General features: G+C 41.9%; 1 protein-coding gene across 1 annotated transcript in view; it reads right to left on the reverse strand.

Annotated features, from left to right (window-relative positions):
• The window catches only part of LOC142993131 (phospholipid-transporting ATPase ABCA1), a 119349-nt gene extending 102282 nt beyond the window's left edge, over window positions 1-17067 (reverse strand). Inside the window, exons 1-7 of the mRNA XM_076143788.1 lie at window positions 16776-17067; window positions 9173-9302; window positions 5550-5643; window positions 5205-5346; window positions 4939-5066; window positions 2259-2377; window positions 1516-1713 (exon numbers count right to left, since the gene is read on the reverse strand). Of these exons, the coding sequence (XP_075999903.1) occupies window positions 1516-1713; window positions 2259-2377; window positions 4939-5066; window positions 5205-5346; window positions 5550-5643; window positions 9173-9238 (747 nt within the window). The 5' untranslated portion in view covers window positions 9239-9302; window positions 16776-17067. The remainder of the gene's footprint in view (window positions 1-1515; window positions 1714-2258; window positions 2378-4938; window positions 5067-5204; window positions 5347-5549; window positions 5644-9172; window positions 9303-16775) is intronic.
• Between the last annotated feature and the right edge of the window lie 307 nt (window positions 17068-17374).

Genomic DNA, 17374 nt, shown 5'->3' on the forward strand with positions numbered 1-17374 from the left:
AGAGGAAACCCATATCAGCATGGGAGACCATGGAAAATCAACATAGAAAGAACTAGGGAATTGAACCCACGACCCATTCAACCATGCAGCCTTTTCGCGTGTGACACCAGATAATAGTAAATAATTTTATATCAACCAGATGTCATTTTGTTTTGTCCATTTCCTGTCCTGTTTTGTTTGGAAGTGCAAATCAAAAGTCCCATGCTGAAAAGGCTCAGCAGGAAACTTTGGTATATAAACACCATCTACACTTCCTACTCTGACATTTCATTTGTACTCAGGCATACACCCGCGTACATCACACCCAATAATGTTTGTCCTCTGCACCAATCTCACCAACAATAGATGGAGCGGAGAGCCGCCCCTTTTGGCTCGAAATGGTCCACTCAGCAGTTCTAAACCGCATTGTACCAACAATCCTAGACTAATGGGGATGCTGAATTGGCCCGCTCAGTAGTTTTGAAACCAAAATACGTCAGCAAACACTAACAATGTAAAATGAGACCAAGTAGGAGAACAATGTGGACTAACGAGCAAATGCTGCCGCGAGAGCTACACCATCATATGATACATAAACGCTTCTCTGGTGAGATTCACGTCTCACGAGTCATGAAATTCATGAGCTGCAGCTTGCATTCTTTGTTCCCGCTGATTTTTAGAAGCTGATTCAGCCACAAATGAGAGAGGACATATTAGGATGGAAAACAGCTTATATGACTTTAAGATCACCATCAGTCAGTTTATTATGATAAAGTACGTGTAGGTGGACATGAATGACCTTGCAGAGGTGGAACATGGGCCATTTTATTGATACACATTTTGACCTGTACAATTAGTGATTTTTAACCTTTAACTTCAAATGCACTAAGAGGAGATGCTACACCCGCGCTACAAGTTTTGTGAGTTTATTGTGGTAGCTATAATAAATAAATGTTCCTGCTTGAGTGCAGTAGCACCCCCCACCCACCCACACAAAAAACACTCATACTGAAACCACACACACGCACACATCCATCCACAAATGTCCATGGACAAACAGCTCGATGACGTAGTAGATACACACATGCAACCAGTAAACAACCCCTGCTCTCTACCCACCAGACAATTTGTCTATTCTAAAAAGAGAGTGAAAATGCCCGTACAAACTTAGTTGTAACAGACGTGTGATAATACAGTATTTGTTGACACTTAAGTAACAAATTGCGGTTAAAAAGGTAAGAAATACCGAAAAAAACAAAGAAACAATTTTTATCCAGATCAGCCCAGAAGTTCTACATGCGGTAATATTTTTCAGTTGAGCTGAAATTGTTGGAGAGCACTGTTTTTTGGAAAAATTCTTCATGCCGTAAATTGTAGTTGGTGTTAGAAAGATGGACGGCGGGACAGACAGACGACTTTGATCAAACTGGTGGAGTGGTCAGCTGACCGTTTGGCTAAAAAACGGATTGAACACAGATCATATCAATCATGACATATTGTATGTCAGCAGTATTGGCGTCAACAATAACAGCTCACCTGGGAGAGCACTTTCCTCGGGTCAACGTTTCGAAGGAAGGCTCGCTGGGCGTCTCTCAGCTGCTGTGGACTCATGGAACAACTGACATTTTGAAAATCCTCCTTCTCGGCTTGGCTGCCAAATTGGACAATCTTGTCCAGATTGGAACCTTCACACAGGACGCTCCTCAGTGTGTCTGGCGTTGGGATGGTCATCATCTGAAGGACAGATACAAACGTTGGTAGACGCCAAAGCAAACAAGGCTGAAACTACAGCTTTCATTTTATTGAGGCTTGTTTTTATGTTGTATGTGACATAAAAATAGTGACATCCATACATGTCGGGAGACAACAACACACTTGATGATGTCCCTGCTGTATAAGACAGAAAGGGTTTGAATGGGAAACAACTGAGATACAAGACATTCATCACTCAAGTTCTTATTTTTGTCAAGCTGGGGTGCTAGAGATTCCCTTGATTAAACCTGAAAAGACACTGTACCCTGGGCCAGAACACTGCATTTTTAAAATGTTCAATCCTGGCTTTGGCAGGCATCATCTTTGGAACATCTTACCCTCCATTATTTACAGATGAAGCTAGAAAAATGTTGCTTTCAAAGCAGTTCAAAAGTGTTTCTTAGTAGCCCGTTGACTTCTCTGTCAACATGAAGAGAATTGTTTCAATCAGGGCTCATTGGGACTGGAGATGCATGAGGTTTCTGTAGCTTTTGCAACACAAGCACGGCTGTCAAATCAAAACTTACAGGATCGATGTGGATCTTTGCAGACATCAGGCTCTGGGTGACTGCTGGTGGCACCGATAAGTTGTCTCTCAAATGTGCAGAGAAAGTTTCATTGTCTCTCAGAATGCTCCTCAGAGTCACTGGTTGGTTTTTATTCATGCAGAATGTGAATAAGAGGAACAAGAGACAGTTGATTACTTTGACAGAATTAGGACTGAGTACCAAAAACTGTTATTTTCATAGTTTTGGCCATCATTCCTGCACTGCATAGATTTTTCAGCCAGCTCTGCTTTCATGTTTTCAATCTTTGTCTGCTTTTTCCAGAGAAAGCGGTTGGCAACGGCCCAATGTGAACTCAACGTGAAGGTGTGTGTCAATGAAGGTGAACAACGATATAGCAGGGGGCCAGGTTATGAGGGTCTTTGTCTGTGAAGGGGAGAAGAAGAAGCCACGTTGACGGGTTGGAGTGATGTTATGATGGTGTGAGAGCTGAGGGAGATGAGCAGCAGTTTTGGATGAGGAGAAGGCGAGCTCTTGCTGAAAAGAACGCAGCAAGCACACTGAAGAATTCATACTGAATAGACAAGTGTGTACACAGTGAAACCAAAGCTTTATTGTGTAGCTGAAGGACACAGTTAAATCTTCAGTATCTGTCTCCAATGCACAGCAGTATCCTAGCAAAATAGAGGAATGAAGGCGCAAGAATGAAAATAACATCCAAGTTGATGAAACATTCCCTGCAGCTTTTCACTTTTGGATTGTATTTAAATGTGAAGTCATCAATGGAGATTTCACGTGTTAAAACCGAGACCATTCGGTTTTGTCATACGCATTACTTTGATTGGCACAACGTCATTAGGCTTTGATGAAAATTGGGCTTTCTGAATGACTGCTGCAATTAAAACTTCATTGGCGCGAGTAAGACTTGCACACTCGAGCTGCGCGAGTGAGCAAGAGGAGTCAATTTGTGTCTTAACACCAACCAGATTGTTAATCAACCATTTTCTCCTGATTAGCTGCCGACAAACAGCCGGGGTTTAAAGAAGCCAATTGACTGTTCAGTGCCACCGACGGAAAGAATAAAAATAACTTAAATCCTTCAAAGGAGGTACGATCGCAGCAGAACAGAAGAATGTCCCCAGGATGTCCCCTAAAAGTCCTCTAACGTCATTTTTTTAGAGCTTCTTTTATGTTACTGGGGACAACACCCGAGCCAAACAAGCAACCCGTTGCAAACGTCTGTACCGTCGTAATAACTTCACACACAGATTATTATGATGGAGGACCGGAACGACTTTGAGGGACACTTAGGGGACATCCTGTGGCCGTCCTTCTGTTTGCTGGGATATTACAAATACAAGACTTCCAAGTTTACTCAGTTTACTTCACGCATGAACATGTCAATATCTTCAACTGCAGGAGTGATAGGTTGAAGCATGAGGTTTTTTCAAAGCTGATTGTCTGGGGTCAATGGATCATTAAGGCGAAGCGGGGCCTTTACTTTAGAATTACAGAACATTTGAGCAATTACTCGGAAATATACATTACTGAAGGCAACTACTGCGGAAAAGAGTTAGTACCTCTTAACTCAGCACAGTACTTGACTGAATAAATATACTAAGTGTTATTATCTTACAGTTCAGATACACAACAACCGCACAGCCACGCATTTATCTGTTTAACTTGTGTTTTTCTAGCGCTCTGGGACTCCAACGTGAGTAGCACAGATGAAGAGGTCATGATTTAATTAGATGAGCTCATTTGCTCGTGTGATACATCCAAACTGGTCAATTATTGCAATGGCAAGAGGGACGTGAATTATTCAATTGGGTCATTCATGGTTTAAACCAACAATCCTACAATATTTTCTGAATTTAAATATATTGTTTGTCTTGACATGCACGACTCCCGTGAACGCTGACTTAAATGCACAATATGGCTCTGCCCTTCATCGCTCCATCAACAGGGAAGGGCAGGGTTAAGCAAAGGAGTGGGGGCTGGAACATGCTCCAGGTTCTTCCAAAACACCACTTCCTCTCTGATTGAAGTGACCACCTGAGTCTTTTAATCAACCCTTGGTATAAACAAAAAAAAGGACAACAGGATCACCTTTACCACCCCAGTCTTTTGATAGTACTCCATTCCCCATTCTCGTTAATGACCTTTTGTGCTCGCGCCTCAGACAGCGAATCCCATTAATTATGCCCAGGCTTAGATCTTTGATGGATTTAATCTTGTATATTACAACCTAGCGACCCCAAAATGCAAATGGCCCTGCAAGCCGCTTATTGAACGGCAGGCCCCCCCTTTGCCTTTTTGCAAATGAGATGCTGTATGAAAATCTGAATATCATCAAGCTAAATGAGCCTAATGCAAAGCAGCAACTTATCAAGACAAACGATCTGTCAGTCTGCGCGGCAAATTGCATCATAAATAATCACGCGCCATTGTTTTTGAGGGATAAAGTAGAATAACAAATCCTCCAACTTGTCACCCACATGAAGGGGATACTTTCCTTGATGGAGAGTACTTCACAAAGACATTGCAGAGTGATTGTTGCTGAGGCAAAGTATTTACCAAATCCATTTCTCTTTTGGACAATTACTCATCGGAAGTTTTTGAAACAAGAAATTACAATTTGGGCTTTGACCCGGTTTTTCTTCACCAAGTGACTGTCCGCGTTTGTTCCCACCGCTCTTACCGTTTGCTGGGTCGGACTGTGATAGAATTGAACCCCATTGGTCAACGTCGTCTGCCAACGACTGAATCTTGCGGAGAATTGATCTGTTCACCAGAAGGTCTTGGAGCTCATTCAAGACCTCAGCAATTCTGATTTTTTTGTAAAACACACACACACAGACACACACAGACACACACAACACACACACAAACAAGGTGGTCTATAAAATGTAAGATCCAAGACATTACTAAATCACTGACTTTCATTCTAAAAACTCAACTTCTTACACAGAGTTGTTGAAGTTGTTGACTTGACCCGGCGCCTCTCCTGGTGTCGGTGAGTCCAAACAGGCGTTGTCCATGGTACACATCATACCCTGGAGCCATGGCAGCACGCCAGCCGACGGCATGGCTTTATTTGGGTAATGACCTTGAGGGAGAGAGGAGTATATTCGGTGTATTTGTGAGAAAATGCGGAGGTCATAATGGCTGCAGTATTATTCAGGTTCTAACAAAACAATCAATTGCCTTGACATTTTGAAATCACAAAGTTGCTGTTGGAATGCGAACTTGAAAATTTTGCAGAGCTCTCCTGAACAAAGAATTTGACATTCTCACCGCTCTTCTACTCACATTGGCCCTTGTGGATCGGCTTATTGGTGGACCGCACCCCCACCAGTATGAAGAAGAGAAACAGAGGCCACAGCACTTCAACTACCAACCGCACCTGTGTGGAGAAAGCAGTGGCGTTATTTACGTGATCATTTCTTTGTGATATTGATTTCCAGAATACGGCTGCCATATTTCGAGTTGTTTTCCGTAACCGTGCCGAAAAGTCAAGCTGTTCTCGTTGATGTCAGACAGTCCATTACGCTGAAGGTCATTTCCCGTCAGGCTCAAGAGAAGTGTCAGACCTTTCATATTAGGGATTGACAGGCAAATGATAATGCTTTGCTTTACGTTAAATGTCAAGGACAACTGCAAAGCACAGACACTTGGTGATATTTTAGTTTTTACTGCCATTTAATTTTGATGAATGAAATCTCAGGTATGGGGGTTTTGCAAATGACGTAAATGCGTAGTTGAACATTCCATCGCCCATGTCTGTTTTGCCGCATCTCTGTATTTGTGTGAAATAGTTAAAACCTCCGCAAACGCATGCTGTACTTTTAATCTTCTATTCTTCACTCTCCGTCTCTTTATGGATTGAGGCCACTCATCATTTTCTCACCATTAACCTGCTGGCTAGTTCTGTCCCCGCCGACGTGTCAAGCTTTTATTCCAACCCCTGGGAATGGCTGAAGAGAAGAACCACAAAATGATGACTTGGTCCAGCGGGTTATTTCTCTTACCCCCCGCCCAGGTTTTCAAGTCACTTAGCCCTTAAGGGAAATTCCTTAGACAAACTACCACCGATGTATGAGTATGGAGGCTGCGCTATAACGTCAAGCCTCCAACACTCATCGAAAACAACCTCCATGCTTATGTTTGATCACGGCTGTCAATGTCGCAACGCCAAAGCACTGTACTTTTACACGTGTGTGAAGCCGCCATGCACATATGAAAACTGAAGGCTGCCAACATTTGTACATAATAACCTTTCACTTCATGGAGGGTAATTCATCCCGGCTGTGAAGTGTTTTCAGCAGGAAGTAATATCCACAGGCGCACAAAAGTGGATAGCTTCCCAGGAGATATTACAATCGTCGCAGCTCATTCCGCCGCGACTCTTCGCCCTGAACCCTCTGTCATCTAGGCTTTTACGCGTCCCTTCGCACACCATCACTCAGCAACCCCCCAAACCTCCCGTCCACCTCCACCCCCGTATGCATCATGTCCCTGCCCCTCACCTCAGCCGACCCGGTGTACCTACACACTCATCCGTCCAACCGACACCTGTTTGAAAGGAATTGAATGTAATGCACTAGCCATCAGATTCCAAACTCCTGATATGGTGACATGTTCAGACTCACTCTCCGATGATGCACTTTTCGCACAAATAACAAGAGGGGACATCTGTAATTAAGTGCCGTGTCTGACAGAGGTGAGGCGAGTACTGTTCAGTAAAGCATTGGTTGTTATGTTCTAGCAACTGGCAACCTCACATTCATTCTTGAAGTGGTGTCGAGGTGTCTGTATAAATAGGGATGAGGTATGATGGTTGGGAACAGTGTATTAAGTCCAGTTTGCAGAAGGTTCAATCTCTTTGAATTTTGTCAATGAATTACACATGAGAAAATTGCACTGCATACATTTCAAAGGAATCCAATAAAATTTCAAATGTAGTCCTCTAATTCCCTCCAGTCGATGTGTCAGAGAGGATACAGTTCTGCTGAGAGGGTGAATTATCATAATATATTCCAAAGAAAAGGCCTGGAGAGGGAACGCTGGGATCATGGGGACTTTCTCAATGTCTAGCTCGGGAGGCGTGTACCATCGGACACCGGCCTTTTTTTTGTGAATAGATAATCTCCTCCTATGAAATTATGTGAAATACTGGACCATAAAATCAGTTTCATGCCTGTTATAAAACCTTAAAATGCTTGGTGAGGCATTCGTATAATTGGTCATTAACCTCCACAAGCCCTCCAGAAGCACCATTGTCCTTGCTAAACTCCCACCGGTTTTGTCTAATAACAATATTTCATGTTGACATTGCCCAAATATCCTACATTTCACACACAATATCGGCATTGTCCTCGTATACAGTCCAGAACAAAAGGTAGCCTGTAATACTGTAATACTCAGTGATCCAAACAGTAGCTCCCTGTTTCTAGTTGTGAGCAAAATTAACAAGAGGACTGTCTCCTGGCACAAAGTTGCTGAATTACACATGTCTTTGCCTCGAGTTGTTCCCGGAAAATAAGAAATCCGATGAAAGCTGATTTTTTGTGAAGATCTCTTTTGTTCTTCTCCTCTAACAGGCACACTGCTGTGGTTGATCCCCCAACAAAGCAAGTGGGTGGCTGTTACTGTGTCATTACAGCATGGGTATAAATCAAAGAACACACTGCAGCTCTGTGAAAAAGCTATATCTGCCTCAAAAAATGGCTCCTTGGCCTGATATTCCATGACAACTTACAGTGATCTTATCATCCTGCGACTTGTGACCTCTTTGCCGGTCAGGGTGACATCACAGACAATAATATCCACCATATATCATCAGCTGATCCTGAGTAGGCTTGTTACTTTGACAAGAGTGAGGGAGTAATGACTGCGGTTAAGGGACTTACATGTGCAATAATTGATTTTTGGCCACTAGGAGTCACAAAGTCCTGACATTTATCACTGTGTAATGGCATTACAAGCAAACAGTATGTACAGTAGGCTTATCATAACCTTTCTGTAAAGGAAACCTTCTACTGCTGGAAATGGTTGATGACAATTCACGTAAGGCGTCATACTTAAGCAATGCAAAGGTTTATGTAGGAAAACTTTTTGCTTGCCCTCTGCTGGCTGTACCTTTGATGACCTCATCACAGGTTCTGCAGCTATGGCAAGGCATCATTTACTCTTTGATCTGTAAAATCTCAGTAGTTCCATCTATCAATCTCAGATTGATAGGTATAGAAATCAATTAGGTTAATTATTACTAGTAACATAATCATTTGTTGTTTGTCATTTTTTCATTCGCTAAAATCTTCTATCTTAATCTAAGATATACATTTCAGTGTTATTGCACATTTTAGTATCTGTCTTTCATATCTGAAGATGTAAACATTTGAATTTTCTGATACAAAATAGGGAGAAATTTGACACGACTGTAAATATCCTTTCACTGCCTGGTAACTGAAAACATGATGACAATATTGTTTGGGTTACATTGCTGACAGTACAGTGAAGTTCTGAGGAAAAGCCAGAAAGAATGTGTCCTTCAAACAAAACATTTAACATTCCTCACTCACTATCTCCTTTCCCATTAGACCAAAGAGTGGCTTTGTTAGGACTAACATACAGGCAATGTGACATAACGTGCACAAGAGATAGATCTGCCAAAATTGAAGGTGACACTTTGAATTGGTTGGCATTAAAGTAAGATTGTTCTCGCTCTCTAGTGAGGGAGTTAAAGGCGGCTTACATGTATAGGAGACTATTTTTGTGGCAAATCCTACCTATTACCTTCCCTTCCCATGAATAACTTAGCCGCCCTAACACAACTCTGGGACCGTATCATCATTTTCCCTCCATTGCTGACCAATTTTAGCAGATATACGCTGATTTGCAAAGGGGGGGGGAGGTGGCGAGCACAAGTGTACCTTTTGTCTCTTCCGGAGAGTGAAGTTCTTCCACAGGAGCAGAGTGAACTGCGTCAGGAGACCCATTACACCTTATCCTGGTAATATCCTGCCAAAGCGTCGCTATGGCAACTGGCCCACTTAATAAACCCTGGAGGGAATAAAAGGCAGAGTTTGGTTTTAATACAGATGAGCAATGCATCATGGGGGAGTGCCACTAATCATTCACTTCTCTAGGCCTTGGGGCTTATTGTGCAGCACCTGTTCTATGAATTATTATCACCCAGACTAAGCGAAACTCAAGACTGGGCTATGTCTCGGCATGTGGCAGATTACCCGGCGCAAGTTCACGATAAAGGTATCTTTATTGAAGACATGTAGTTAGTTGGTTTAATACAGTGCATATAAAGTTAATAATTTAAGAGCAGAATATAACCCTTTTATACAAATAAAAGAGCCCGGCTCAGTCGCTGTACCATTGGTGGCCAGTGCACAATAAATGACAGGAAATACATGCGCTTCGGTGTGGACCAAAGATTGTTATAAAACATTTATTGGAGGTTTAACTCACCGCTGAATACTGATTATACAGATAATAAACAAATAGTACTGCTGTGGCATTTTTACACTCGTACATTAAGTTCGACCTTTATAAAGAAAAGTAGTATTTCCACCACTGACAGTTTGTTCTTGGCCTCCCCTCAATTCCCACTGCGGTCTTCTGATGGTAGCATATTGGAAAATAAAGTTGGAAAATCTCAGGAAACTTATGTTTGCTTTATCCTTGTGGTTGAATTCATGTGGAATTTCTTATATTTAAAAAAAGCATGGCTGTCACGAGGGTAAACTGAAGGGTCCGATTACATTTTGAACGCATCAATATTTTACTTGCTATGGAAATTATTCATGTTTTCACTCTTAAACTGAAAAACCTAACACAACTATTCCAAGAAATCCATATTATTCGTGAAAAAAATACATGAACGAACCGCAGCAAATATGGAATGAAATTCATAATATGTGGAATGTAGCGTTGATATACTGAAAATGGAAAGGAAGCTCCTAAACAAAATGTAATACCACCAACACTAGAACAGCACCAAGGCACAAGAGACTAAACTGCCTAATAAAATACTAATTACTCAAAAGACCTGTTATACAGGCTAAGAAAAGAAAACTTCACAAACAAACAAAAAAAAGGTACCCCTGAGGTTGGTGACTAAGTCTGGCAGGATTCATTCACAGAGACTAAATTGTTCTTTGTAAACAAATAGATAAATTCAGACAATTGAGGATGCTACTTGGGCTCTACTTTAACATTTACAAAAAGCTTTTGAGACAGAAAAGCTACAATTCACAGGCAGTTTCAGTTCTGCAGGCAGCATGTTTTATGTCTCTGCTGTTCCTGGGTAACATGCTGTTAATAAAATAAGAGTCAGAGGATGTGGACTTGGTGGAAAAAGTGGGGAAAAGGATGGTCTTTTTAGCCTGAGGGTAATTGTGACAAATGTGGCACCTTTAATGCTCCATTTCCTCTTTGTGTACAGGTCCCATCTCCCCTCTGTGAGTTTACATTATTTAATGCTACTTCACGGATGTTTTATTTACTGTCATAGGAATGCTGAGGCACCTCCGCACCCAAATGGCCAAATAAGCACTTTAATGGGCTCAAGAACTAGATGGCCTAAGGCTACTGAACAATCCGGGCTATTACAGCACCTCAGCAAAACGTTAAGAGACGAAGAAAAGCCTGTTCAAAACCAAACATTGTGTTACACAGAACTGTGGTGCGATTTCATTTAATCAAACAATTACTGCTGCCGCCAAGCTTATGAAACCATTCATAAGATAAGATAAGATGAGATAAGATAAGATATAACTTTATTTATCTCGAGGGAAACAGTACAGCAGTACAAGTAGAAGATTGAGAGATTAATAGGAGATCGAGAGATTGTAATTCATTACAAAAAAAGAGTACCCAGAACGGCAGCAAGATGAATGTACAACAATCATGTCCCTCCAGCATGGGGTCATGTTTGACTGAGCGCATGACTGATATGCAGGGATATTCTGTCCCAGCTATATCCCACCTCAAGACCAAGGAACAATCCTGGGATAATGCTGACATGGGTCGAATAAAGGAACAGTGCTGGGATGGTCGTGTAAAGGGTGCTGAAAAAAAGCTCTCATGTGGAGCAAGCAAACCATGATGTATTTGAATTGGTGATGGGTTGCATCACTTTCGCATAGAAATGGCGGAGTTGTTGTTGTTGGTGTTTTTTATTTCAAAAATGGCTGCAAATTGTGCAAATTGGACTGATGCGAAAAAAAAAAAAAAAGAAAGGAAGCTCCTCTCAGTCCACACTGAGGATGAAATAGCTTGCCAGCTGTCTGGAACAGTACGAGAAACTGTTGCATACAGGCGCCAACGCTCTTTTAATGTCCTTTTTAATGTTCCTCAAAGCAGCATTCTGATTCACTTGTCTCGCGTTGAAGATTAAATGCATTATAACAACAAAGGCACAAGACAAAAACAACATCTTCTCCCCTCATGTGCACTCATCTTCTGTTGATTTTTTGTGGGTTGGCATTCAAGCTGTTGCATTGCTGCCATCTGCTAGACTGTCCTTTGGCCTGTCTAACCCGGGCATAGCTGTGGCATGTTTGAAGAAGCGCAAAAGGCGCAAGGTGGGATTATCTCAGCACGTAGTTGCATACTTGTATACTGAAAATCACCAGCAGTGCTCGAATGGTACGATTTGATGGTATGATGCCTGGATCTTTGTTGGAAAAAGGAATTTACATTCACTTAACCAGTTCATATCACACACATTCCCATCTTTCTTTTTTCTCTGGACCTTTGCAATGGATAAAATGCATCTACATCACCTTCTGTTCCTTGCTCCAACACGGCTGTGCACACCGAGTGAAAACTGGATGCAATCTCTTCAAGGCACTTGACATGACTTATGTTCTGCAACATCAATATATTGTAAAACATTGATGCTTGCTCCCTGGCCTCATACTTTGCAAACACATCTATCCAAGATATCTACTCAGATATATTCAAATGTATATACTCCCAGCTGGAGTCTTTAGTTAGTTCTAAAACAATACCAATATGAATTCTCAACAGTATTGATACAGTATGTGCTTTCCAGATTGTTCTTTTACAACTTACAGAATTTAACTGTTACTAACTAAAAGTTTTGCAGCTACTTACTATTCGGCTTTTGGATGACTTCAACAAAACTATTTCTAATTGAGCTATGCTATGTGTAGACAGATTGACACACTTCAGATTGAAGAAAAGCTATACATATTTATATAAAATATAAGGTTTTACTAGGCTCAGCTTTTCTTCATTTATTAACGCAATCAAACACTCATCATAGCCCAATGTTCATAGCAATGAGAAATACTTTTCATTCACACACAGTATATATATTGTTGTTAATATCTTTTTTCAGCATAAAAATAAACTAAATTTTGTGTTGTATCTATGTCGAAGATTTGAGGTTTTAGTGTCTAGAAGACAACTTTACTCACAACTACTGCGGTTCTCAATTCTGGCCTTTAAATACAAATATGTTACTACTCTTTGTATAAGCCTTCAGTCTGTGACTTGGTAGTAATGGCTGACCTCTGCAAGGGTAAAACTTCTCTGGTCTTCACATGAAGGCCTCGTATATGCATGAACAGTCGACTCCATAAAATCCTTGTATAATTGAGTATAGGCAACATCCGCTCGTGCGGCTTTCAAACCCTGTCCTTGCTCAATGTGTAAAAAAGAAGACAGCTTGGAACCACCTCCACTCCAAAATCAAGTGAAGCGTGAAGGGTAAACAACATCTCTAAGAATATACCCAACCCATGCATCAGAAACTTGTGTATGTATCTGAGGAAAGAGATGTCTGTGAAAGAAGACGAGTGTGGTTGTGTGTGTGTGTGTGTGTGTGGGCGAGCGTTGTGGAAAAGCCCGGCTCAAGGTCCTTTTTTCAATTTCACATCCAAAGAACAGATAACAAGTAACAAGAGAGGGTATGATGGTGATTTGCATCACAGCCAGGGTGTAACAAAACACAATGAAGACGTTTCTCCGGAGAACAAAACCCATTGCGTTTTCACGATCATTTTAATCATCGACTTGGACCACACTGAATAATTAAATAAGTTTCCATTGCCACTTTTCGGAATTGTTTTTCACAAGAACACAGCAATCAGGCTCGGACATGGGCTCTTCACGGTATCATTAGTTCCAAAGAAAAGCCCCAAGAAAGAAGCAAGACAGGGAAGAGGGAGGAAGAGGGAGAGAGAATATGGTGATGACAGAAAGGAAAGCAAAGTGTAGAGAGGATAAAAGTGCTAATGCGTGCCTGGCATTTGGGGACTTGGGACATCACAGTGCATGATTTTAGCCCCCAGGATGATGGAAAGAGTAAACAGATATTTGTCATACAGCGTGAGTGCAGAGGACGGCGGGGGAATGCCTGTGACATCCGTTACACGTGGCTGCTATGGCCCTCTGAAGGGTATAATGGTCCCTTTGCTACATTGTTCAATATTTCTTCTTCTCTTTCTCTATCATAAGCTCCTCCACATCGCCATTATGGCAGGAATTCATACCGCATAACTCCCTGAGCACAGTTCCAAGAGGATACTTATCATCTACTTTGTTTTAATTAGAGGGGGAAGGTAAGATTGCATTTGGCTCACACATGGGCTCACATTGACATACTACATGATCTGATGAATGAAATTAGTAATTTCCTCTATACATCTTACGTTATATGCAGGTTATATTACAGGCAATGTACTAACTTGATAAAAATGCATTAGAATTTGTTTTTCCCTCATACAGCTCTAGTAACAATAGTCAATTGCATAGATTTCTGTAGCAGCAGAGGAGAGCTTCCTGTATGACCCTGAGAACGCCCCATTGAAGTGAAATCAGTGAAACATTAGCGTAAACTCGCTTCTCCAACAACTCACTGTCACCTGTGCGTCTCCTCGGTAATTGGATGGTGTGGCACAGCAGCAAGCAGATTATCTTAATTGCTAATGCATAACCAAAGATATTAAGTTTTTGTCGCGTGTGTGTACACCTCTTACCCTGCAAGTCACCCACATCAATTATACTAAGTGCCACAATTATGTTGAAAATTGCATAAAATAGCGTCAGAAATACAAGTAACAGACCTAGATTACGCACAGAACAAGACGTGTCAAAACTTCCTGTCAAATGTACACACTGTAATTGCAGGCTCCACCTGAAATGCTCGGCAACACCCACAGCAGGTTGCAGCTCAGAGATGTATATAAAATATGGAGGCTCCAGCTTGCAGCTTCATTTCCATCAGGTTTGGCTGCAATCTGTGTTACAGTTTGATCCCCAGTCTAAGGCAGGGCACCCACTGCAACCGCTTTGTCAGCACATCGGCAATACAAATTGCATATCATCCAGATGCAAGGAAAGTGACACAGCTGGTCTTCATCTGTTAGCCTCAGCCTGAGTTGAGCTGTCTTGCTTATGGCTGGTGACAACCACTGCAGCACACACACTCTAGGCATCTTTTTTTGATGTTGCACTATAAGCAGCCAGTTGTAGCTAGAGGTACAGTATCTCCTTTATGAGAGATCACCTGCGATGTTGCAAACTGAAAACACACTTTGACAGCAAGCTCTTCCATGTGCCAGCGGCGCCGAGCTCATCAAAGATTGTGAACAAGATTTTATTACCCAGAAGATGCCGTTGATTATCTGTTCAACCTTCACACTGAACTCTGCAATAGTTTTTAGAGCAAGTCGATCTCATATCACACAATCCTGAAATATTTACAGCAGCCTTGCCCCTGTTACAACAACAAAATGGCCAACAACATCCACTCACACTGAACGCAAAATATCAGATATTTGAAATGTCTCTCTCTAACGCTTGGCTCTTAAGAGGGACCCACTTGTGGAAATCTGTTGTGGAAGGGTTTCGATTTTCTGTTGGGATAAATCAGTGCCAAACCACAAAACTAAATGTAGGAAAAAGACAAAGTCTATATCGCTGTAAATGAAATACGTCTCTCACCAACTATTTTACACAGAATGTTTGAAAAGTCTCTCCAGGCTAGAATTTTGAGTTATTTATTCATTTTAATGCAACTCCAAAACATTTGCTTACATGCTAGACGGAAAGAGGCCGAGTTCTGTTATTCCCAATTTAGACAGAAAAGAGAGACCGAACGAGAGGTAGAGAGACACGAAAATGCCTCAACATTATGCTGCTCCACGTTGTGCACTGATGTGAGCATAACTTACACTTGTTGCATTGATGTTCGTCGTGATGACAAACAACAAGTCATTCGGGGGACTTGGTCCTGCCTTCCTGAGGGATCTGTAGGCTTTTCAGTGCCAATTTTGCCCTGGCTGCCGCCGTTGTTAAAACCTATTCTGAATTACGCAAAATAGCCAAATGTTCAACTATGAAAGCCGCCATATTAATGCTTATTCATCATCAATTAGAGCTTTGTGTTTAGTATGTATTAGTTTGGATACAAGGCTATCCTCAATGTGGGTCTTTGTCATTTAGGCTATGTGTGCACAAGCAAAAGTCAAATTAGAATACAATGAAATGTATCCAACACTCAATAGCAACTATATAACCATTTGCGTCTAGACTTACAATCTAGAAAATCCAACATACAACCTGTGAGACACTGTAGCATTTTAAAGACAACCATTACATTTGCAGACTATTCATGCTGACGACTCATTCTCAAGTCGGGTTTCAGTGGATATTGTTCCTAAGAAAACTATTTACAGACCACACACAAACAAATTCTAACAAAGCAACCATATTGTAATCTGAATAGCATGTGTCCTTTACATTTAAATGCACCGACCTTGTCATCCTGTGAAGCAATCGTGCTTAAAATCAAAACTCAGTGTGCTCCGTGATCAATCTCTGCCTGTCACGGAGGTATCAATGATGCGAAGAGCGTGATTACAGGTAATTAGTTTTTGAGAAATTATTTTTCAAACCTAGCATAAGAGCTACCTGGGGCGCGCTGTCAGTCATTTTTAGCAACTAATTACTCATTCATTAGAAACAAACGAAATCGATAAACAAAAATTGACAGGCTATAATTGTTAGCGCTTAATGGATCATTAAGACGTGTCATTCAAGTGGGTTTTTTCACAGATAGAAACCGTCATATGTTTCAGGCACTCTGCTACACACGCCTGCAGTTACATGATCATTCAGCCGAGGTTAAAGTTCACACGCTCTCCCTCTATGACTCAGCACACACGGCATCTAATACGGAGCCGATTACCTGTAATGTTAAAGTGACAATAAGTTAACTGTTGAGCTTTTATTTATTCAACTCAAATGTCACTTTTCTTTTTTTGTTTTTATAAAAGTCTGTGAGCTTAGAGTGATATTATGAAACGCGTTCAGCTCGGCGTCGGGCACGAGAGCCGGTGCTCGTCTCGGGAGGAGACTTTCACCGGCACCGATAACAACAACAACAACAACAAGTAACAACAGGAGAGAATAAGCGCATCACGGGGGGCTCTCACTGGCCAACACGTGTCCTTTTAAGACAGAGCAAACGGTGGAAAAACAACTTACCCCACAGCTGTTTACGTCGCAGCCATCAGCGCGTCTTTAGGCCTTACAGATGGATTCGACCGCAGCTTGTGACTCACAACGCACACACAAACACAAACACAGTCCCTCTCCACATCTCTAGCCTCCTCCCGCGCGAGCTCGGTCAGGTGTCTCCTTTTACCTGGAGTCATAAAGTATGCAAATGAGCCCCAGCAGGGCAGGTCGTGGTGGAGATTGTAGCCAAGGTAATCGCGCGGCCGGGAGCAGGCAGGTGGCTCCCAGAACGCAGCATGTTGCGTCCTTGAGTCAAAGGGGGGGGGGGGGGGGGGGGGGGGGGGGGACACATATGTCCGTTTCTTGTTGTCTTGTCTGGGTCACCTGACAAGGCGCGAGGGGTGACTTCCGGCCATGTTGTTGTGGTGGTGAACGTGACCTCTCGCGTGACGTCTGATAGCAAACTTTGAAAACGTAACCACCTGTTGACTCTGCTTCAATTATTCACCAGCTAGTCCGAAAATTAATCTATTTTTTTTAATAAGAAAAGCATCAGTTAGTAAGGTTAGAGACCAGATGGGATCAAGAGACATTTATTTATTGAGAGGCAGAGCCTGGCAGGAAAT

Source organism: Genypterus blacodes, unplaced genomic scaffold (assembly GCF_046128005.1).
Source record: "Genypterus blacodes isolate CSIRO-AG114 ecotype Tasmania unplaced genomic scaffold, CSIRO-AGI_Gbla_v1 ptg000027l_1, whole genome shotgun sequence".
In the NCBI taxonomy this organism is placed as follows: domain Eukaryota; kingdom Metazoa; phylum Chordata; class Actinopteri; order Ophidiiformes; family Ophidiidae; genus Genypterus; species Genypterus blacodes.